General features: G+C 37.3%; 1 protein-coding gene across 1 annotated transcript; it reads right to left on the reverse strand.

Annotated features, from left to right (window-relative positions):
* Positions 1-7,630: 7,630 nt before the first annotated feature.
* LOC113770220 (protein ACTIVITY OF BC1 COMPLEX KINASE 7, chloroplastic) lies at positions 7,631-24,257 on the reverse strand. Its single transcript, XM_027314625.1, has 18 exons — positions 23,924-24,257; positions 22,351-23,024; positions 22,025-22,168; positions 21,764-21,889; positions 21,041-21,128; positions 20,840-20,933; positions 19,397-19,490; positions 18,659-18,713; positions 18,473-18,564; positions 18,209-18,379; positions 12,822-12,878; positions 12,605-12,688; positions 10,616-10,700; positions 8,932-8,993; positions 8,741-8,815; positions 8,415-8,519; positions 8,063-8,204; positions 7,631-7,978 (listed from the first exon to the last, which is right to left on the reverse strand). Exons 2-18 carry the CDS (start codon positions 23,008-23,010, stop codon positions 7,905-7,907), a joined length of 2,208 nt encoding a protein of 735 aa, XP_027170426.1. The 5' UTR covers positions 23,011-23,024; positions 23,924-24,257; the 3' UTR covers positions 7,631-7,904.
* Positions 24,258-25,435: the final 1,178 nt, after the last annotated feature.

The following is a 25,435-nucleotide window of genomic DNA, read 5'->3' on the forward strand; positions in this document are numbered from 1 at the left end:
CAATATCAAAATTTTCACGACCAAATACAACAAAAGAGTTGTGCACCCGAACTTGCAAACCCTTCACATCTGGTTCCAAGGATAAACCCTCATTTCTTGGAGTAGCAAAACTCGCCCCCTGTTGATTAGTTATATGCAAAAAAAGTCCTTTTTCTATATCACGAATATTATTCGCCTCGAACATCTGCATATTACTGCCCTCCAACAATAATGGATCTATTCTATCACTCGAACCTATTGGAGATGGGTGCATCTTTGTCAATGAAGGATCTGATTGGGATTCGTTTCCCTTCCCATCTCGAAATAGCTTGTTAGGATTTAACCTTCTATTTGTAAACTTGAAGGATTATCTCCCATCTTTGGTTGTGTTTTAGGAACATAAACTTGCTTAACCTTTTCCTTCCCTTTATCTGCAAACCTTTTTATTCGCTCAAGGAATAAATCTGGATGCTTCTTATGACAACTACTCTCAAGGTGACCAATTCGAGAACAAAACTAGCAAAGGGAAGCCAATTCTCATATTCTCTCTTTTGCCAGAAGCCCCAACTCTCATCCCCTATCCAGAGCCTAGTTTTTGGATCATCTTGAACGTCTACCTCTATTAACATACGAGCAACATGAGGTCTTTTGAGGGAGGCAGTTGCTTCATCAATCTTTAGAGAGCGTCCAATCAGTCCCCCTAGCTTAAGAAGGAAATTTCGATCAAATAGAGGTATTGGAAGACCCGACAAATTCACCCATCCAGGCGTAAGAGATGACTCGCAATCCGGTCTGAAATTAATCATCCATCTAGAGATAGACATTGACAAATTGTTAATATACCATGAGCCTCTGTACCAAAGCCTTGTAAATCCTCTGTAAACAATGGATGAAGAAGAATATGTCTAGAATCCAATAAACCCACAGGACAATCTCCCTTTAACCCTAATGGAACAGTGAATTTCCTTATAACCTCCATAGATGGGCATCCAGCAGCAAATCTACCCATTAGAGCATTACTATACGGGGCAGAAATAACTAGCATCTCTTGTCTTGACAAATGCAAGGATGATTCTCCTTTGAAAATAGCTGGTTTGAAAACCCTCTCACTAGTAGAGGCTTATCTCTCTCTCTCTTGGGATGAGAGCTTTCCCCCCCATTGTGGGAGCCAAAAACTTTTGAACCTATCCCAATCCAAAACTCACTCAAAATTCAACAAAAGTGAAGAAACAGTCAACATTGATGTCCTCCTTAATGGAATCAGTATAAATGCGATGCATTAGCTACCTCAGTAAAGTTCATCAGGTAAAAGAAAATAACAGCAAAAGCGATGGCGAGCCACTGACAACAAAGAATAAACAAACAGGAAAAGGAGCAGATGAGGTGAACCTGAAATAACCACAGAGGGAGACCCAAATGCCCTGATCGGCTAAAGACAGGTGGTTTACTGCTTTAAAGCTTTTATTTTAACTTGCCTTTCTCTACCTTCCTTTTTATAGTCATTAGGGTGTCGGTTTGTGCTCTGGCTTTGCTTAGACTATCTTGCCTTGTGTGGCTTTAGAAAATTCTTAGGAGTTAAGACTGCCTCTTAGTTGAACTTACTCCTGGGAGGATTTGAGAGTTGTTCGATTATAGTGGTCTGGTATTTAGCTATTAGATCATTAATATTAGTATGGCTTAGGAACTTGTGGAAACAATGCAAAAGTTTGCACTATCCAACAAGGAAAGGGGTAAAACGAAACTGGACCTGGGTAATGTGGATGTAGGAATTTTGGAATGTCAGGGAAGTATTGTTGCGAAGGTTCAAGGGGACAAGGTTGTTAACTATACAGGGATAAAAAATTTTGTCACCTTAGCTTGGAGCTTCCCAAAGGACTTGAGAGTTACAGAACTTGGACCTAACATATTCTAGTTCTTAGTGCCAGATAGAGGAGACAGGGAGAGAATTTTGGAAGGAGGACCCTGGATAATGGACAATCAGATGCTGGTGTTGAGAGAATGGTATGAAGGAATAGAAGATGATGATGAAGCATTTAATCTAGTTCCATTATGGGTTCAAGTGTGGAACCTCCCTCTTCACTGGATCTCAAAGTCTGCAAGCAGAAAGATAGGAGCAGTGTTTGATGAAGTTAGGGATGTTATAATTCCTCAAACAGGAGGCAAAGAAGGGAAACACTTGAAACTACTGGTAACAACTGATATAAGCCAGCCTTTGCTGAGAGGGACCACAATGCAAGTGCTTGAAAATACTAAATGGGTAAGTTTTAGATATGAAAAATGCCTAGACTTTTGTTACAAGTATGGAGTTATTGGCCATAGCGAGAGAAATTGTAAGGTAAATGTCACTATAAATAGAGGACAAAACTAGAACCAATTTGGACCTTGAATGAGAGCACAAGGAAACAGAAGTGTATCACAGAAGGAAATTAGTCATACCATTTGGAACCCAAACAGGCAACACTGGGGGTTTAAGAAGGGGGAGTTGGTCAAAAAAGATGTAGAACAAGGGAATGGTCAGAAGAATGAAAGAAAAGGGATTGACATAGAAATTGGGAAGGAATTACAGTATACTGCAAAAAGAGGTCAAGATAAAGGACTAAGAGAAGGAATGGTCGAGCAACAGGGAACAATAAAGGACAATGCTGCATCTGAAGAGCTAATAATTCTGAAAAAAGGAGAAAACACGGCAGAGATAAGCAAGGGACAAGAATGGAAGATATAAAATGAGAGAAGTGTAAGAACGGAAGAGAATATGGAGTTGCAGAGGACTGAGTTGTCAGACAAGAAAGTGAGGAGCATAGGTAAGGAGAATGACGAAAAAGAAAAGTCCTCCATACAGATGGAAACAGATGAAATGGAAAAGGAAAAGATCAACAATCACAAAGGAGCGAAGAAATTTAGAAAGCTACCACAAACATTGAAGAGAAACAGGCAGCCTTTGAAGGAAATTCAGGAGAATAAGGTGATAATCCAAGGGAAAAGAAACATACAGATAAGAGATGAGGATATGGAAGAAGCAAAAGAGGAGGAACAGCTACAAAAGAGAAGTAGAGGAGGTAGTAAGATGGATCAGGGGATAACTATGCAGGAGGGAGAAAGGGCCATCCCAAATTGGGCCCCCAATCTCCAATGAGAGCTCTGGTGTGAAATTGTCAAGGTGCAGGGAGCCCCTTGACAATTCCCCACTTGAAGGAGATGAATAATCTCCTCTCCCCTGATATGATTTTTTTAAGTGAGACTAAAAACAAGGTGAAGTATATGGAGAAAGCCATGAGGATACTTCACTTTGATAAGTGTTATGTGACTGAAGCAATGAAGAAGGCTGGGGGAATGGCCTTGTTTTGGAAGAAAGAGATTAAGATTAATAGAATATACCAATCTGCTTTTACTATAGAGGCATTAGTAGATGATCTAGAAACCAAGTGTGAGTGGTGGTTTATAGGTATATATGCAAGTTGCGAGGACCAGATTAGGAGGAAACAGTGGAAAGTGATCAAGGAAAGAAAGAGACTGTGGGGAGACAAATGGATAATTTTGGGGGACTTCAATGACAAATGCTGAAATGAGGAGAAATGGGGAGAAAGAAGAAGAGAAGAATGGATTTTCAAATACTTCAATCAGTTTATTGAAGAGAACCAGATGGTGGACATGGGGTATAAAGGAAACCCCTGGACATGGAGGAATAACTGGGAAGTAGGAGAAGTTAAGCAGGGATTAGATAGAGGGTTGAGCAGTACGGAGTGGGCCATGATGTTTCATAATTCTAAATGCAGACATATAGACACTTTTGCATCAGACCATTCCATACTTTTTTTGGACACAGTGCCTATTGAAAGAAAAAGGAAAAAAAGGTTTTGTTTTGATAAAAGATGGATAAAGAAAAAAGGGGTGAAAGAAGTGATCACAAAAGCCTGGGAGGAGGAAAAAGAAGGATCTAGGATGTATAGTCTTTAAAAAGATCACTTGCTGTAGAATAGCCTTGCTCAAATGGAGAAACACAGTTAACTACAATACAAAAATGAAAATCAAGGAGATCAAAGAGCTGATTGAAAGATACAGGAACAGTGAAGATAAGGATATGAGAAAGAAAGTCAGAGACCTGAAATTACAGCTTAAAGAAGCTTACAGTGAAGAGGAACTATTTTGGAGTCAGAAAGCTAGAACAACATGGCTGCAAGAGGAAGATAAAAATACACAGTACTTCCATGCTGTGGTGAAAGAAAGAAGGAAGAGAAATAAAATTCAGCAGTTGCAGAGAGATGATGGATCTTGGACTAAAAATAAAGGGGAAATTGGAAAGGAAGTTGCTAAGCACTATGAAAGATTGTTTACTTCCTCTGGCCATACTAATCATAATGATATCTTAGAGGAAATACCAGTAACAATCACTGAGCAAATGAATGACAATCTAATCAAACCAGTTGAGGAATATGAGATTAAAGAGGCAACCTTCAATATGAATCCTCACAAAGCCCCAGGCCCTGATGGCATGACCCCTCTTTTCTTTCAAAAATTTTGGGATGTTGTGAAACAAGATGTGATCAGTGCTATCAATAGTTTCTTTCATTCAGGTCGCATGCTCAAAGCCATGAACCACACAGTCATATCCTTAATCCCAAAATCAGCAACCCCTTGGACCTTAAGCATTATAGACCCATAAGTCTTTGTAATGTGTTTTATAAGACCATTGCAAAAATTCTGGACAATAGAATTAAAGAAGTGCTGGATGTGTGTATTAGCAAAATCAGTCAACATTTGTTCCTAATAGACAAATTCTAGACAACATCATCATTTCCCATGAGTGTGTCCATTTTCTCAAAAACAAAAGGCAAGGAAAGGAAGGCTTTATGGCAGTAAAACTGGATATGTCTAAGGCCTACGATAGAGTAGAATGGGGCATTCAACAAGCCATGATAGAAAAAATGGGATTCCGTAAAAAATGGGTTGAGCTGATAATGAGCTGCATCAGAACAATGAGATACTCTTTTAATATCAATGGGGAGACAAAGAAGTATATCACCCTAGGCAGAGGGATAAGGCAAGGAGACCCCCTGTCACCTTACCTGTTTCTAGTATGTTCTGAAGGATTCTCAAGTTTGATAAAGAAAACAACAGCAAGGAAGGAAATCTCTGGATTGAAGATTAGTAGACAAGGGCCAGTCATAACTCACTTGCTCTTTGCTGATTATGACACACTAGTGTTTTGTAAAGCTAATGAAAGCAATGCTCAAAAGCTCAAGGAAATTTTGCACCAGTATAAAGAAAGTTCAGGACAATCGATAAACTTGGAGAAGTCATCAGTGATATTCAGCAAAAACATAAAGAATGATCAGAAAAAGAAAATCTGTGACATACTAGGGGATATTCAAGCAGTTTCACAAGGCAAATACCTTGGTCTACCAATGGTGGTCACAAGAACAAAGGACCAGATATTTGGCTTTATCAAAGACAATGTCAAGGAGAAGCTGCACAACTGGAAGAACAAGTTGTTAAGTGTTGCTAGAAAAGAGGTGATGCTGAAGGCAGTGATAATGGCAATGCCCACATATGCAATGTCTTGCTTCAAACCCTCAGCAAGACTTTACAAGGAGATAACTGCGATGATGGCTAGTTATTGATGGGGGAATGCACAAGGAAAAGACAAACTGCACTGGTGCTCTTGGAAAAAAATGACTAAGGAAAAGAATAGGGTGAACTAGGATTCAAGGACCTCCAATGCTTCAACCAAGCTATGCTGGGGAAGCAAATCTGGAGAATTCTTAAGCATCTAAACTTACTTGTCAGCAGAGTACTAAAGGCTAAATACTTCGCAAAAGAATCCATATTAAGTGCAAAGTGCCAAAAAATGCCTCGTGGTTCTGGCAAAGCATAATGACAGTCAGAGAAGGGATGGAAAAAGGAACATGAAAACTGGTGAACAATGGAAAAAACACAGATTTGGGAAGACAGATGGATTCAGAACTCAGAGCAAGGAAGGCCAACAACACCAAAACTAGCAGGATGCAGAATTAACAAGGTGGAGGAGTTGATAAGTAACTTTATGTGGAATAGACCCTTAGTATATTAAACATTCAGCAAGGAGGATCCAAAAAAGATCCTAAGGATGCCTATCAGTGTGTGCGGAAGGGAAGACAATATAGCTTGGATTCATAGCAAAGATGGGCAATACTCAATGAAAACAAGCTACAAGAAAATGATGCAGGAGATAGAGAGAGCATCTGAATAAGGTCAACAAGCTACGGGATCAAGTGTTGATGAGTTCAACAGCAATTTTTGGAAGGCCCTCTGAAATCTTAATATGAAGCACAAACTGAAGATTTTCATATGGAGATGCATAAACAACACACTGCCAACAAAGGAGAACATCTTCAGGAAAATACAGAAAGGAGACCCACAATGCAAGGAGTGTGGAGAAGGAATAGAAACAGTAGAACACATATTCTTCCAATGCAGCAAAGCTCAATTGATATGGAAACTTGCCCCAATCCATTGGGATGGAATGAGACAACAGAATACATGTTTTAAAAGGTGGTGGGCAGAGGTTATACGGGCAAGGAAAAGAAAAGAAGGGATGGACCATCTAGCACTTACAGTTAACATTCTCTGGCAAATTTGGAAAGCAAGAAATAATAGACAGATGGATGAGCTGAAGGTGATCCAAAAGGCCAATCAGGAGTGGGTGGAATTTGAAAATGCAGCAAAAAAAATGAGACTAAGTAGCACAACAGAAACAAACATAGTAGAACCAGGAAGGCAAGAGGAACGAGAAGAACCAGACTGCCTAGTAATGAAAATAGCTACAGCCCAAGAAGCAAATGCTGAACAACTTGGAATTGGAGTGGAAATATCCAGAGCCAATCATGGAAGGTTCGAGTGGGCACTAGTAGACAGGAAGCTGAATTCAGTGATCCAAAATGAAGCACGTGCCATTAAGATAGCACTGAGTAAAGCTTTGGAATACCAGTGGAGCAAAGTTAAGGTGAAAATGAAAAGCAAACAATTGATCAATGAGCTCCAAACAGGCCAAGGCAAAGACATTGCTACGATAGTGCTGGTGGAAGATATTTTGAGTCTAGCTAGCTTGTTTCAATTGTGCTCTTTCTGTTTAGACAATACCAATGATATGGATTTATGCTCAAATCTTAGTAGCTGTGCGCTAAATATTGCTAGGGATGAGAAGAGAATTCATTCATCTCCTTAGTGCAATGTTGCACTACTAATGTATCAGAGGACTTAGTCCAGCTTATATATACTTTTATAAATATGAATAAAAACTCCTATCGTTTCGTCAAAAAAAAAAAAAGAAAGAAAACAACCGGTTTGCCTGCATCAAAACTTACTGTTTGAGCATTGGAAGGTCCTGAAACGATTTCGGCAAAAGTCTCGAACGGACGTACAGTTTGCTCGGTTAGGGGCGGCACCTCCCCTTAAGGAAGGAGGGCTGCCATGGAAGATAGTTGAAACCTAGGTTAAAGGAACGACCAAATCACAGCTGAAAGGATTGGTAGTGCTATCTCAGCCTCTTATTAATGTGATTAACTTGATTAACTTCATTCGTCCTTCCTCTGTTCCCTTCAATTTCCTACAAAATTTCACTCTCATCCATAACATTATACCCTCCAACCGATTCCATGATGCAAGCAGAAAGACAAGTTTGAAAGCAGCAAAAGATGCTACTGCGGTTCCAAACCCTGAAGTTTTGCAAACATAAGATGACCAACAAAGCTGTAATCAACTTGAGACGTATGACTGTTGGCAACAATTGGAACTGAATCCATTTGAATAGACAGCCTTCCTTTACGTGAGAAGGACATCAAGTATGCCAATCCTATTAACATATTTACGTATATCTAAGTATTAGACTTATGATTAACAAAATCTCTAAGAAGTCGTGTAAAGATAAGTACAGAAGTCACTTGAAGAGCTCAAATCATGCTTTCAAACTTATCCAATTTTTTCACCCTTTGCATGGACCTCATAAACAAAGTGAGGAAAACACCTGCACATGGAAGTTAATCTTAATCTCAGTATGATGTCTCAATGCAAAAATTTGACCACAAAATCTGTTCGTAGAAGATATTACCTGCACCAAGAAAAGATCCATTCGCTATAATTTGACTGCCTTGATTAGTAAAGGTGACGCCAAGGTTCAGAAGGGTGCCACCTAAAACAGTATAAATAGTTGCCATCTGCAGTATATTCGCTTTCCTTGCTGCTCTCTCTGACTGAAAGACACAGTTGCAACTTGTTTAGACCAAACGGGGGATCAATATAAGCAGGAGACGTGAAAAAAAAAAAAAAAAAAAAAAAAATTGATATTAGATGATTGATTACTGGCTGATCTTTCCAAATGTAAATTAGATTACGGGATAAATAACTGAAAAGTAATTCAATAAAACTTCATTTAGTTTAGGAACTATTTAACGTTTAATTACCTCCAGGACTCTAACTCGGAGTTTCAAATCTCCTGACTCAAGTTCATTCACAAACTCTTCTATCCGCTGAACTCTATAAGGCATGGACATCGTGTATGTTCTTGCCTGAATATGTCCATGAATTTTGTTAGATGAAAACTAATAGGAAAAATGGGGTAAAGGCTAATAATGAGGAAAAACGAAAACAAGATAGAAGAGGAACGATAATCTTTTCTGCACATTATTACAATACCATGTGCAATTTTGCATCAAGGACATTGAGAAAATGCACATTAGCAACGGAATGAAGCTTTGAAAAGCAAAACTAACAAGAAAGAAACACTTACATCATCAGCTTGTCTTCTTATTTCCTGAACGAGTTGTGTCCCAGTCCTTTGCTTCTGCCTCATATCCAAGAGTTCCTGTAAAACTGAAGAAATAAGGGCCATACTCAAAAGTATAGATTACAAGTATGATGCTCAAATCATTAGTTGTAGCATTTTAATTATAAGGTAGATTTCACGTTAATTAGAATCACCTGTGCATACGGGGCAGCAATCTTAGCAAAAGAAAAATCTGGATCCAGTACGTACCCAATGCCTGATAAAAAGCAGCTTCAGTTCCGATAAGCAAATTGTGATACCAGTTTCAACATTATCCGAAATTGAACAAACCCCCTGAAGAAGCAGTATTTAGGGAGTGCCAATTGTGTCTTTGGCAGGGAGTAGTTTCTTTTTTCCCTTTTTCCTCATTAGCTAAAGAAAGTAGGGGAAGGGCCGCCAAGCTTATATGCCTGTCTTGGCAATTATTAAAGTGGTTCACCCTTGCTTGGACTGTCTGGCTTAAGCCATATATCTAAATATTAAGCCTGCCTGCATCCTAGTCCTACCAAAATGCTAGAGGTACAAGAGCCATCTAAATGGTGCCTGGTTCAGTCACACCTACCTCGAGCAGCGCATCTACTAAGCAATATAAAATTTAATAAAACCTAACCCAGGCTGGTTTGAACTCATAATTCTGCAGACATGGAAGACCAGCCACTTATGACCAGGCTGTAAAGCTGATAGTGGCTGGAAGTGGTTATTTCTCCAGTCTCATTTTCAAAACAGGGTGTCCAGTGGTGGAACCAGCAGTTGTTTATGGGCTGTTAGATCAGACAATCTAACATATGAGACAGAAAAAGACAATTCAGACATCAGTGCTGCTTTTCAATGAAATCCCCTTGGACCATTTTTATTAGTTAGCTGTCAGCTAGACAGCAGAAAAGAAAAGGTACTGAAAAGGAACCATTATCCACCGGAGGGGAGGGGGACAACTTAATATTTATACAACAATTTTTAGGAGAAAGAGAAAGTAATAACATAAATTAAGTGCATAACATAATACAATACTCCTTTTCCACTTTCCCTTCCCAAAAGATGGATCAAAAGAAGAACGCAATAAAGTCATAAATGTGTTTATGTATATGTCAATGAGAATTCTGTTATGTTATGACCTATATTGCAGGAATAGATTAAACAAACTTTGACACATGGAACTCTAGATGTTTTCTCTCACAGAATCCAATACAAGAATTTTCCTACTATTGAGGAGAGATACCATGAGAAATTAACTAATTGTGGTAAAGAGTTATTTGGCAAGGTACATACTTGAACTAATCTAAAAATGCATCCAAAAGTCATCAACTTTAATCACAAAAAAATTGCACCATTTAAGTACCATATTTCCATACAAGTTTTAATGTATTTGTGGCTGAGGACTGCATTTGCAGGTCCAACTGCAAAAAGCAGCCAATAAAATGGCCCTTCAGATAATGAAATAGTCAATTCACAACTGCTCCTAAGAATTAGAATATGCTCACACATGATGGGGGCAATAATTAAAATTTAATGTCATTAAACTTCTTGCTAGAATGGGTTCCTGCTTACTACTGACTTAGATTAACTGTTCCATGTACAGTTCTCAAGCATTAATACATCACTTTTATCATGTCTAGGAGGAAACCGTCAGTCCCAACACTCCATTGATCCTTCCTAACAGACTCCTACCCCCCTAACCGATTGCTAAGTGGTCAAATTTGAAAGTTAGAGCACCTTTATAAGTTCAAACATGCAATTTGTTGAAAAGGTCAAAACATTAAAGTCAAGGAATGCAATGGTGATATTGTACAGATTCACTTGATGGCAATGAGAGAGAGAGAGAGAGAGAGAGAGAGAGAGCACCTTCAAGTGTCGAAAATGCCCTGAGCACAAATGTAAAAGTCGAAGGAAATCGAAATGGCTGATCTGTTGCTATAGCAAATAAATCCTGCAAGGAGATTTGGCACAAGCATTGATCAAGCAATGAGGTAGTCCAGTTTGCAATGTGCAATATAGATAAATTCAGGTGCCTCAGTATGCAAGGGAAGAACTACAACAACAATTAACAAGTAAACATGAGGCTTCAGTGATTTGATCAAATTAACACATGAATTCATATCCTTCCCTTACTTCAGAACCTATGATATGGAAATAAACAAGGAGCTATAAACTTCTCATTTTGTCCTCATTAATATGGATATCTAACTAAGACAATCATTTACAGAATTATTTGTCTCAGCAGTGATTCAAGCCGTTTGGAGATGTTCTGCTGCAGCTTTAAATCCTCATAGATACATAATGTAGGTGAGACAGATGATCTCTATAATTCCAGAATCCCTATATCAACATACTTTGTAGAGTTAAGCACTTTAGGCAAGTTAGAGTACAGTTTCTCAAATAATTATCTATTTTCTGAGAAGCTGTCAATATCCTAAAAATGCAGTCAACATGGATAATGTCTTTTTCATTTTCTGGAGAAGCAACTTTAACTTTTGTCATAGTCCCTTGTGATTGAATAATGACATCTTCTGCCTCAATGTTTTAGTTTATAACATTCTAAACTAATGCAGTTTAAGGATAACTGCTAGCATAATAAATCCTACAGTCTATTGAAACATAGGGGATCAAATATGTAAAAAGCTATTGGATGTGGGATTAAACTGGAAAAGGTATAAAGATAACATATTAAATGCTAAAGCTGAATTTATATGAGACTAAGGTGGGACAAACTACAGATCTCCCTTTCAGGAGTGAAGAATACTAGATCATGAAATTATTTCTCTGTAAATCTTCTTCATTTAATTTTGATGCCAAGGAAATTACCTGGAATTTGTAGTTTTATATATTCACTAAATCTCCACTTTTTCTTCAATTTATTTGTGTGGCATCTGCATTTGAATTATTATTAATTTTTTTGTTTGCTTTCTAACACAGAAAGTTGACTAACAAACCAGAGTTTGACTATGACTCCACTAACAAGAATGCACTCACTTCTGTTGTTAAACACTCCAGTATATAACATTGACACTGAAATTGAACAGTTTCTCATAATTTTATTCTCCATTGATCCCTTTTAAGTGTACTGATAGATCCCTACTAGCTCAGTTGCTAATATTAATAGACCTTTTCCTACAGAAACTGTCCAAGGGTTGTCTAACATAAATTATTACAAGAAAAAGTTTCAGTTGATTAAACCCAAAAGTATAAGAATGAATTTACTCAATTTGCATTTCATGTTTGTTGCTGGACATGCACAAAATTTAATATGGTGGAAGGATATTTTAGCAACACCATGACTCGAAGTAATCAAATAACAGCATCAAGTTACATATAAAGCTTGTGATGAAAATTCAAAGGTCATGGGATTGAAAATTTTTTGATTTTATTTGTTGTTTTGGCTTCACAAGTGGCATGTTTTTTAAGTAGACCTCAGGTTTTTATTTTCTTTCAGTCAGAAGAAATAATAAGCATGTTAGGGGAACATTTTGAGGAATAAACATTTCAAAATTCAAGTGAAATTTTGAAGAAAATTGCAGGAACATTTACTCTTCTTAGGTAATGATATTGTTTCCTTCAACTTAAGATGATCGCTGCAGCTTATCAGGATAACACAGGCAGTTTTCGCCAGTGCCCAAGACTATTAACAGTGCATGTCTCCTCTAAGTGAAGGCTGAAGGGGCGCGAGACTGCAGATGATAATCTAACTTTTGGCATAACTCACCAAATAGTACAACTACAAAATTGAATAAGTACTTGCTAAAAAATCTTCTTTTTTTGAAAAGGTCTACTTTTACGAATGAATAGAAAATCCAAATGTCTGAGCTTGCACTATGTGATGAAATTTGTCCTAACCTCTCCAATTGCAGATAAAGTTTGCTGTTGATCTGGTCTTTGATCCAACAAATTATCCAAGAAAAACTGTACAGACCTCCTCACCTGTGAATGACAAATATTACAGATGGTTAGAAGTAGAGTGGAAACGAATGCATGGTAAAAGTGACCATGCAGTCAGCATTTCCCTCTCAAACTCATTTGTGAGTGTGTATTAAGTTCTGGTTTGATACCATACCGATGACATGTCCCCAGTTGGCTGAAGTGCTCCAAGGTCAATGAGACTCTGCATAACCTGCATAGAAAACCTCTCATTTAAAAGTTGGCAGTCTTAAGCATGACCGATATCAAGAAAATATAACAATAGAAAGCATCCTTATTCTGTCTATGTTGCTTCTTGGTCACTTTCAGAATTCTAAAAGCAAAAGTATGCTAAACAAGCCTTGCTACAATACTTTTCTGAACATTCTAAAAGCAAAATCATGAGTAATCTACCTAGCTATGAGGGTTTGCCTCTTTAAAGTATTGGAAGTGAATATGTTTAATTCCTTCTGTTAAGAGAATATAAGTATTCTTGTAGATAATAAATTAATAAGGGTATTCTTGTAAATAGTTTGTTAGGTTTGTACTCCTATAAATACTAGTTGGTCACTCATAATACAGTGACTAGATGTTTTCCTCCCTAAATACCTGTTAACATGGTATCAGAGCAAAAGTCCTAAGGTTAGAGTTAAACATCTAGCAAAAGTACTGTTCAGCGCACTGTTCATCGCGGCACTGTTCATACCGTACTGTTCACGGCGCAGCACTGTTCAAGCGTTGTGACGCTTTCTTTGGTTTAAAGTGCTATTCGCTATGGTTGAAAGGTTTGTTAATGCGGTTACCACTAACAAAGTTGAATCGAGTTCCCAGAAGACTATTACTATATCCGAGGAAGATTATGTTAAATTCCTACAGTGCCAAGTTACAAATCACGCATCTCTTCCCTTTGCTTCTTTAGCACAAAAAGGTAATGACTCATAGATTATTGATTCCGGGGCTACTGATCATATGTCAGGTACCTCTAAAAACTTTTCTAATTTTCAAGAGTCTACTTCCTTTCCTCATGTTACTTTAGAAGATGGATCTACCACTAAAGTTAAAGGACTAGGCACTGTAGAAATTAATCCATCTCTTCCGCTGTCTTCTGTTCTTTACGTACTCGATTTGCCCTTTAATCTAATGTCTGTTAGTAAGCTCACTAAATTTCTACAGTGTTCAGTTATTTTTTCTCCTAATTCTGTTGTCATTCAGGATTTGAAAACAAAGAGAACGATTGGTGGAGGGCATGAGCATAATGGTCTTTATTTTCTCAACTCTAATAGTCCGATTGCATGTCCTGCTACTGTTTCTCCTCTTGAAATTCACTGTCGTTTGGGTCATCCATCTCTACAAAATTTGAAAAAGTTGGTTCCTATTTGAGTCAGTTGTCTTCGTTAGAATGTGAGTCTTGTCAGTTTGGGAAGCATCATCGTGTTTCTTTTGCTCCTAGAGTCAATAAACGGGTTTCTGAACCCTTTTTGTTAGTTCATTCTGATATTTGGAGTCCTAGTCGAGTCACTTCAAAGTTAGGTTTTAAATATTTTGTAATCTTTGTTGATGATTTTTCAAGAGTTACATGGCTTTATTTAATGAAAGATCGTTCAGAACTATATTCCATTTTTTGTGCATTTGTTACAGAAATAAAGAATCAATTTAGTGTGCCTGTACGTATACTTCGCAGTGATAATGCGAAAGAATATTTTTCCACTCCTTTTAATACCTTTATGACTAAGTCTGGTATTATTCATCAGTCCTCTTGTCCTCACACTCCACAACAGAATGGAGTTGCTGAAAGGAAAATTGGACATTTAATCGAAATTGCTCGAACACTATTGTTGCACATGAATGTGCCCAAACAATTTTGGAGTGATGCAGTTCTAACTGCATGTTATTTAATTAATCGCATGCCATCTAATATTCTTGGAGGTCAATTACCTCACTCCATTCTTTTTCCTCATGAACCTGTGTTTAAATTACCTCATCGTATTTTTGGATGTGTGTGCTTTGTTCATCAGCTTGCTCCCGGGGTGGATAAATTAGATTCTCATGCTATTAAGTGTATTTTCTTAGGATACGCACGAGCGCAAAAAGAGTATAGATGTTACAGTCCAGTTTTAAATCGATTTTATACTTGTGCTGATGTTACTTTCTTTGAATCCACTCCATATTTTATCAAACACAGTATGCCTTGTGAGTTAGACCAGTGTCCCTCTTTTTCCTCTCCTGTTTTACCAGTCCCTTCCTCTTTATTACCTGAGTTATTTAGTCCACCAGATTCCATAGCTCAATTATCTCGTCCTCATCTTCAAGTTTACTCTCGTCGTTCCATGGTTGAAAAAGTTCCTGATATGCCACGCACTTCACCAATTAACTCTCAATCTTCAAATCCAGGTATGACGCCCTCCTCTGAGTTAGATCTTTCTATTGCTTTACGCAAAGGTAAGAGACATTATACTTCCTATCCTATTTCTAATTTTGTTTTTTATTCTCGTCTCTCTATGTCATATTCTTCTTTTGTTGCTTCCCTTGATTCTATCTCCATTCTTAAGTCTATTACCTATGCTCTTAATCATCCTGGTTGGAGATTAGCTATCCAAGAAGAGATGTCTGCTTTGGAACAAAATGGTACTTGGGATCTTGTCCCTCGTCCTTCAGGTAAGCCTGTTGTTGGTTGTAAATGGGTGTACACTATAAAAGTGCAGCCTAATGGTTCTATTGATAGATTGAAGGCTCATTTGGTAGCTAGAGGATTTACTCAGGTGTATGGAGTAGACTACTTAGAAACATTTTCTCCCGTTGCAAAGATTACCTCGGTTCGTCTTCTTATCTCTTTGGCAGCAACTTACAATTGGCCATTGCATCAGTTGGATGTGAAAAATGCATTTCTGCATGGAGATTTGGAAGAAGAGGTATATATGGAACAACCTCCTGGATTTGTTGTTCAGAGGGAGAATTCACGGTTGGTTTGTCGTTTGAAAAAATCCTTATATGGATTGAAACAGTCTCCGAGGGCCTGGTTTGGCCGGTTTAGTGGTGTTGTCATGGAATTCGGTTTGACAAGATGTGGAGTAGATCATTCTGTATTTTATCGACATTCTAATGCTGGTAAAATTTTATTAGTTGTTTATGTGGATGATATTGTGATTACAGGTGATGATGTTGTGGGGATCCAGAAACTTAAATCCAATTTGCAGGCAAACTTTCAGACAAAGGATTTAGGTCATCTACAGTATTTTCTGGGTATTGAGGTAGCTCGGTCTAAATATGGGATTTATTTATGTCAAAGAAAATATGTACTCGATATGCTGAGTGAAATTGGGATTGTTAGGTTGCCGACCTGTGGATACTCCTATGGTATAAATTATCTCACTGTAACGAGACCTGACATTTCGTTTGCAGTGAGTGTTGTGAGTCAATTTCTTGATACCCCTCGTACGAGTCATTGGGATGCTGTTATACGGACTCTCAGGTATCTTAAGAGTGCTCCTGGAAAAGGGTTGCTGTATCAAAATCATGGACACACTGATATTGAAGGATATAGTGATGCAGATTGGGCTGGTTCTGCCTCAGATCGAAGATCGACCACAGGATATTGTGTATTTGTTGGTGGTAATTTAGTGTCGTGGAAGAATAAGAAGCAAACAGTTGTCTCCAGATCAAGTGCAGAATCTGAATACTGCGCTATGGCTCACACTGTGTGTGAGTTGGTTTGGTTGAAGAGCATGTTACTTGAAATTGGGTTTGAGCATAAACAGCCTATGAATTTAGTGTGTGATAATCAGGCAGCTGTTCATATTGCGTCTAATCCAGTGTTTCATGAAAGGACAAAACATATTGAAGTTGATTGTCATTTCATTCGAGAGAAATTGCTTGACGGAGTCATCAAGACATCTCATGTACCGTCTGTAGATCAATTGGCTGATGTGTTTACCAAGAGTTTAGGGGGTTTTAGGGTGAAATACATTTGTAACAAGTTAGGTACTTATGATATATATGCTCCAACTTGAGGGGGAGTGTTAAGAGAATATAAGTATTCTTGTAGATAATAAATTAGCAAGGGTATTTTTGTAAATAGTTTGTTAGGTTTGTACTCCTATAAATACTAGTTGGTCACTCATAATACAGTGACTAGATGTTTTCCTCCCTAAATACCTGTTAACACCTTTAATTTCATTTTTTTTCCTTTATTGGCTCCTTCGTTCTCCCTCCAATATAGGTGGTCAAAATGCATTAAAAATGCGACCATTGTACTATTTCAGCTCCGCAAAGACTCTATACACCAAAAAGGAACCAGGTGACATGATAACAACCAAGCCACTGGTCATTTGGTCCAGTGGTCATCACCCTCTTTGGTGGTGCTGGAGGTCAGGGGTTCAACCCCTGCCTCCCTCAAATTTGCCACAATATGTGGCTGGTCTTAGTTGACCATCTCCCTTTGCCCCTTTTCCCTAGATTAGGCTAGTTTAGGTTATAGGACATCTATCGTTGCAGAAAAAAAAAAAAAAAAAAAAGACATGATAACAACCAAACAAACTTCATAAGTTGTTGAAAGGTTGGTAATCTAGTTTAATGAACTCTCTCACTAAATTTTCTACTCACTGTCAGCTTCAATGACATTAGTTGAGGTATTTAGTTTCCTTTTGTGTCTCTCAACATCCATTCCCAACCATACCTTTTAGTGAAAAAATTGAAGCTGCAATAGTTGTGTACAGGTTATAATTAGTCGATTGCTATCAATAGCAACAAATTGCAAGTAAAGACTGAGCCACAGCTTACATAGAACTAGAAGTTTTTATCCATTCTACATTCACAAAGATTAGAGGCAACAAATCATGTGTGTCTAAGAACAAAATGAAGTTCTCATAACCGCTATAAGGATATGTTTGTAATAGTCTCTTCAGGTAGTATTGAACACAACCAGAAGTCATTGACAACGGTAATAGACTCGAGGAATTTTTTTTTCATTAACTTACATTAAAAGAAGCACTTGAAAACTTTCAGTTATTCATATTTTACATCACTTTGAAGCAAATTCACATCAAACAGAGCTGCATTGAGCATTCATCTAAACTGGCTCAAGGTAAATGTCTCTCTTTATAAATTTTAATTCAACAAAATGATATGGTTGCTTCAGTAATTAAAAGCTATCTACAATGACAAGCTTTTCTCAGGACTTAATGCTGCAGATTAAGACTTTAATATCATGATCTCTATCCAGCTAACAAGAACTTAAAGACGGAAGTTCAATTACAGACATAAAAAAGTTCGAGACTAAGTAAGTCAAAGGAAATTTCAAGCAAATACTGCTGTCTGAAGAATACCATTGTGGTTATCTCACACAATATATAGATACATATAAAATTGTAACTTGATCTATGACGAGGATACAAAACCTAGAGGAGTGGGCAAAGATTAAAAAGATCTATTTCAAAACTTTTCAGAGTCCATGCAGCTGTTTTTGTAAAAACAATTCAAAAAAAAAAAGGATTTGAGCACCTTGCCAGTTCAAAGAATCAACTATGAAGACAATAAGAAGATGTTCACCTTTTTCGCATCCTTCTCATAAACAGCATAGAAAAGCTCCAACAGTCTCTCCATTGTAAAACTCTTAATATCCCCCATCATACCAAAATCATAGTAGATTAGAGCTTCGTCAACATCAATAGCAAGATTTCCAGGATGAGGATCAGCATGAAAGAAACCTGTCTTCAGGATCTAAATTTGTAGCAAGGTTTTTAATCTTTCAGTCAAAGAGAAATGGAGTTTATCCCCACATGATTTTAAAAACTTGGTACTTGACTTCTTCACCTGAATCAAATATGCTTCAATAGCACGTGACGAGATCCGAGATCTGCTAAAACCTCGCGCATCAATCTTGTCCAACTGGTTGATCTTAATCCCTGTTAATGTTGGCCATAATAGACATTATCCTTTATTCGGTTAGATGAGGGTTTTGTACGCAATATGCATATGTAACGTTTAGAATATCCGAACCTGGGACATACTCCAACGTCAACACCTTTGTTGCGGTATAATCCCAATATACCAGCTACAGCACAGAAAAGGAAGCAATTAAGTAGTTGGAAAATATTCCCCCATTCAACCCAAATAAGCATGAAAAACTGCCAGTCCTTGAGGGACTACTTCAGAACTGTTGCAATCAGTAGCCATCCCATGACGCTATAAGTCTCATCTTTCCATGGATATAGAAGAACTTCTATTTTCAAACCAAACCATGAAGTTTGACAAATCATATTTTACTAGTAAGCCCAAATAGGACTAAAAATGAGACTGCAGGAAACTTATGTTTAGCTTGTAGCTTTGTCAAGATTACAATTCGAAACAAAAGTAATACATCAGTAAGACAAGTAATCCATCTGTCTTACATATTGAAATATAAAACAAGCAGCAGAAACACTAATATTTTTCTTTCACTTCATCATAGTCCCTAAAAAGCCTAAAAAAAATACTGACATCTTTTTCCCATTTAAGTTAAATGTTTGTAACAACAAAAGCAGATTAAATATGATATAGGAATGAGTATATGAAAATTCAAAACTCTTCTGACAAGGAGTCACCAATGGTGATCACACTAAAATACTAAAATGCAAATATATCCTCAGTTACTGGGCAGCGATAGGGATGCCAACTAATATGGGGATGAGACATAAATACACAACAAACAGACATTTTAAGGAGAGGAAATCGGAAGGCATCTAGCTGGAAACATACAGGTACTCGGACCCACTTTATATTTCTAAAATCCCGGCGGAACCTATCTGCATTCTTCCCTTCGTTTATGTAATCAATTTCCTCATACAAAATCCTGAAATTTCGAACAGACCAAAAGTTAGCTAAAAAACAGAAAGTTGCACCAAAATGAAACACACTAACAAAGTAGACATCAGATTTCTCATCCAAGTCCCTCCCTTCCTATTTTCCTAACTCAGCAAGCAGCAGATTGCTAACCACTACTTATTGCAGCAGCCACTCAGTTGAGACAATTTTTAATTCACTGGGAGAACATTCAGAGGTAACGAGTGAAAGTAAAATCATGGTGAAGTGGTTTATAACAAATACTAAAGTTATTATCGTAGTTTGATTGAATGGGTCCAAGAAGCAACAAGTACAATGATTAGTTAAAACCAAGAAGATGTCTTTTACCCCAGGTCCATCTAGCAACCATACTGGTAGGATCAAGAGCAAACCATGTAATCTTGTGGGTACCAACCAAGGAAGGGAATTGGTGACAAGTGTTGTTGTGTAAGGGATTATGGGAATACCATATATGGACATTCCTCCTACCACACAAAAAGCTAGTTTACCTTGCTGGGGGCAGATAAGGAATTGGAAAAAACTTATAGTAATTTCATTCTTGTCATCTAAAACTTGGGAGCTGCAAGCTCCCCTAGAGAGTATTTGCAACATAAATATTTCAGACTGAAAACTTCCTTACCAACTAAGCTTGCAAAACGTTTTGGTATATAAAGAAGCAAAATTCATGGCTGGACCAAAGTGCCCTCTTTATCAACCAACAATATCTTGTTGCTATGTAAATGTAGTTCAGTTAAATTCTCTTTTCCTTCAATTTTACCACATCAAACATAATGTTCGAGGTATAGATAAATTACCCCAACAAACAAAGGAAATACTGTGACTTACAGACATGGAGTCAAGAACTGGGAAAAACAAATTAAGAAATCACCAACCCTCATTTAATTTCAGTAGAGAAATTACTTATGGAAAGGTAGAGGAAACCCCGTGAGAGACCTCAAATGTTCTCCCTTTTTAAACTATGGAACAGATTAGAAGAATTATAGTATCTCCTGCAACAAAGTTCTCAAACCATGTCCACAAAGCAAAGCAAATAGATAGCTACTCTAGTGGTCAATAAAGTCATAGCAAGCATCATTAGGAGCTGGTAATCATATCTTAACAGCTTGAACAGCTTGAATGTGTGAAGAACTTAAGAGGATTACTAGGAAACAGAAGCATGCCATAAGTTTTAGCTTCTTCTAGCTTTATCTCATGCAGTTAGTCTTTTAGATCAAGACCCACTCCCCTGAGAAATGAATTAATATCATCAAACCGATTTCACACAACAAAGTTCAACTCCAGAGAAAAACAGCAAGAATAAAGCAAGGTGAAGAATTAGGTATTGGTTCCAACTATTACTTAGCACATTCTTCATAAATTCCTATCCAGTCCCTTGTTGGACCACCAAGTGTTTCACTGTTCTGAAAGTACTCAGCAATTAACTTTAAGTTACCTGCATAGAGGACAGCAAATGCTATCGGTAATTTGATGATTAAAATATAATAATAATAAGAATTCGTACAGGTAGAAGCTCCAGAAACTGTTATAAATGGAACTTACGCAAATCAATGTCAAAAAGCTTTTTTAGACCAGGTCTTTGAACTTTCACCACAACTTTTTCCCCATTATGTAAGATAGCACGATGCACCTATCAACATTGCATTAGAATTAATCGAATGAAGAAGCCACTTGTTAGAAAGAAACAAACCATGTAAAGAGGAAATGCATACTTTTTTATACATGACACCACCTATGCATCTAAAACAATTTTTTTTTTTTTTTGGTGAAACATATCATTCCAAGATGACCTTAATTACATATCTCTCATCTATTTAACCATTTATTCATTCTATGTAGCAAAACCCAGATACAAAAGGATCAAACCAATAAAATAAAAAAAATAAATTGGTTGGATAAAAGGAGCTCAACTCCAATGACTAGCTCCATAATGTTTTGAACTACAGAAAAGAGTTTGACTGCATGAAATGTGATTATATGAATTGATTTAGAGTAAGGTATGAGAAAATGATTCATGTATTGTATGGAAAAATGGAAACAGAAAAATCAGTCATGCATTGTACGGAAAAAAGCAAACAAAAGTCAAGTCTGGACCATTATGTTTGAACTGCTGTATTGAACAGGAAAACAATATATGTTTTTCAATCTATCTTTGTCACCAAGTTAAACACAATTCACAACGCCAGCGATCTTAAAGCGTACCAGACTTCATAAACATTTTAGTATTGCTGGATTGGGAAGAACAAAAATAAACTTGAAGCAAACCTGACCAAGACTAGCAGCAGCAATTGGTCTTTCTTCAAACTCCTTAAATAACATATGGACTGGAGCTCCCAGTTCCTTTTCGATGAATTCTTTTGCCTTTTTTGATGGAAAGGCAGGAACTCTATCCTGCATCATACATCAAAAATTGCAAAAGTAAAAAGAAAGAAAATTTTCAAATTCAGTGCTGTATGGTATTGATAATGAATTGTTTGATATGTGGTTTGATGTCAGAAAGAGATTGTTCATATGACATGTCCAGACCTGCAACTTGGCAAGCTCATCCACAAACTCTCTTGGAAATAGGTCAGACCTTGTTGAGGATAACTGCCCGAGTTTGATAAATGTAGGACCAAGTTGCAGCACACACTCTCGTAGCCATGAAGCAGTTCGGCGTCTTCTGGTTTTCTGATAAATGAGAAGACCTGTAACTAATTAAGAGCACCTAGGGATAGAACTCCAGAATACAGAACCAAGATAACTGACAAGAGACATACTTCACCAGCTAAACATAACATAATCCTAAATATCACCATATCCAGATTAGCAATATTCCGAGCAAATAAAAATAACAGTCATGTAAATAATACCTGCTTGTCTTCCGTGAAGCCTCCCAGATAAGCCCACTTCGCATTGTCCAATAGAACACGCATGCGCAAGGAAATAACAAATGACCAAACATCAATGCTTCTTTGCCAGGAATTGTAATTATCATTTGCCCAACTGAAGCCTTCATCTGAAGGCAAAACCTTCAGATCTTCAATGGGGGGGAGCTCATCAGTTTTAAAATTCTTAATAATGGCTGAAGCAGAGTCTCTCTTCACTAAGCTTGCTCCATTAACTTTATAAGCTCCATTTACAGCCCTCTTTGAGCCATCCAGTGCATTGTTGACCGGTGGTTCTTTTCTTTCTGTAATTGCTCCATTACTAATCCTACTTGAACCATTTACTATCTCTGAATTGTTTACTGATGGAGCTTTTCTTTTCATAACGTCACTTGCAGGTACCATTTTAATTGGCCTACGATTGGTGCCAAATTTGACATGGGGTTCTGTTTGCTGCATGACCACTTGAAACGAATAATTTTGTCTAGCTTTCACCAATCTACATTGACGCGACTCAAACTCCCTAGAACCCCACACCGATATTGTATCTGAAAAGCCAAGGTTTTGATTTGGTTTTCCAATGTTAAAGCTGAATACTTCCTCAATGCGGCAATAGCAGCTGTGAGACGCCAATATTGCCGCCATCTAAGTTGATAAACCTGACAATGAGCCAAGTATTAAAATCATGAGAGAAATACAGGAGTATCATGTTGGGCTCTGCATAGATAACTGAACTCCACTTCATTTTAATTTAACAGAAATAATTTCCCTGAACAACAACAGGAAGAAATAAAAAGGTTAATCAACAGCATCTATGCTTCACAATGAGTAAACAAATCTCAGAGTTGCAAAAACTCAGCCATAATGTACCAGTGTCTAATCTAAGAAGCAAAAATAAAAGTGCAATAAACATTCAGAGGAGAGCATATTAAACCCATTCTAAGGCAAGGACGAGCCACAGGCTTCACTGAAGACTTACAGTAATTTTAACAGATCGCCCACCAGCGAGGGACTGATGACAGCAAGACTTGCACATAGGTCTATTTTAGGCTTTCCAAGCCTAACGAACTAAGCCAACCCTAAAGAAGCTAAAATCAACCCCCAATAATCCCTACACGTTCTCAGATTGGGGGTGTTGGGGGGTGTAGGCAGAGGAAAGGGAGGGTATTCGGTAGTCGTAACAATTTCTAAATCAAATTTAAGTCCATTTTTACAATTCAAAAACTCCAAGACCCCCATAACTGATCCAGAATTTTTCTTTCTTCACGTGTACGCAGAGACCCAACCATCCATATCAATGCAAGAAAATGATGTAATCAACATGAGAATAAAAAACAGAGCATATTGAAATCTTGACGATCACAACCAACAACATAAATTTTATTTGACATGCTAGACATAAATTATACCAAAAGGAGCAAAAAGGGTTCTGATTAACATTTTTAGCTTACAAATGAATCTTTCAAGAAGTTGCAGAAAAAGGGACACCAATTAAAATTGGTATAAAAAATTTTCTGTGGGTTCACTTCTTAAAAAAAAATGCAGTCTAGGCACTTACCGAGGAAGAAAGAAATGCACTCTGCTGAATTATGGTTGTAAGAAGAGTGATGGTGAAGAAGAAGAAGAAAGAGCAGCTGTCAAATGCATCAGAATTAGATTGGAAGAAACAGCAAACTTCTTATACATGTAGCGTGCACTCTTGGTACAAGTAAAGCTCAAGATGCCTAATTCGCTTTCTTTGTGGAGTAGAGGTTTGAGAATGAAAAATGCTGAAAACATGGACATGTGTTTTGCTCCCGCTCAACGACAAAAGCTAAAAATGGATTTCCAACAGCCACCACTACTTGATTGGTTGGAATCCAAAAAATCAAATCAGACATTTTCTTCCCCAGTAAATTTTGGCAATTTAATTCCTTGTCTTTCTTTCTTTGCTTTTGATTTTTCTTTCCGTTTTCGTCAGGTTTTGACTCCATTCATTTTCTAGTCTGGGAGTTCATGTGAGAAAATAAGAGACAAAGCAGACTTTGGGCATAAGGCATCCGCTGAAAGGCCAAAGATTTTTTTTTTTTTTTTTTTTGATAATGGATTGAACATGGTAGGTCCGATAGCTCAAACATATGGGATCCGTTAAAAGACCAAGGATCTTACATTTTCTATAGGGCAATTTTTGGTAAGCAAATATAGATTTTCAATTACCAAAATTGGTACCCGTGTTGGGCCGGTTTCAGGGCGATGATATGGCTAATCGACTTTGGCAGTGAGTGAAGTGGTTGATGTTGCCGCGCGTCTGTTGCTGCGTACTTGCTTAATGAGATTGATTTTGGTTAGAAAGGCTTTCCAATCATGATTTGCTTCTTTGTTTTGGTGGGATTAGGCACGTGATTAGTCTGTGCTGATATTTTGGCAAGATCAGGATATGATAATTTAATTGTCTAAAATTGTATCACACCACCTCATGAGATAGTTTGGGACAATCTGAATTATTGAATTTTTATAGCTCAAATCTACCCAAATGTGAGTCACAACCTGATATCTTTTTCATTCGTAAAATTAGTATGAGACTGTGAATGCATTTAGGTTCAAGTCAAAATTATACATCTAAGATACTAAATTGGATCATTTTAAGATGAGGGACTAAAAAAACACAAAACTTAAGCAAATTATATATGTGCAATATAATTTTGTCCGATATATTCTCGAATATGTTAATAAATAAATGGGCTAAAGATTTCTAGTAAATTAGTTAACAACCTTTCTTTCTCTCACTTACACAAAAAAGATTTAAAAAAAAAAAACCTTTCTTCATCATTAAAAAGCAAGCATTCTATTTTCCGTGATCCCGTTCTAGAAAAATTGAGAGTCAATAAAAGAAGCTATCAGTGAGGATGAAAACCCTTTAATTTGACTGGGATAAATGCAACAGTTCCTAATTTGACTAATTTGTTTCCAAATATTTTCTGTTTATTACGTCTGTGCTGACGGTGGTTTCTAGCTGTGGGGTGTGGCCTGCCATGCCTCTCCAGCTGACTGTGGTTCCTATAATTCCCATGTGTTCAATTTTAAACCAAGA

The sequence above is a fragment of the Coffea eugenioides genome, chromosome 5 (assembly GCF_003713205.1).
Source record: "Coffea eugenioides isolate CCC68of chromosome 5, Ceug_1.0, whole genome shotgun sequence".
Classification (NCBI taxonomy): Eukaryota; Viridiplantae; Streptophyta; class Magnoliopsida; order Gentianales; family Rubiaceae; genus Coffea; species Coffea eugenioides.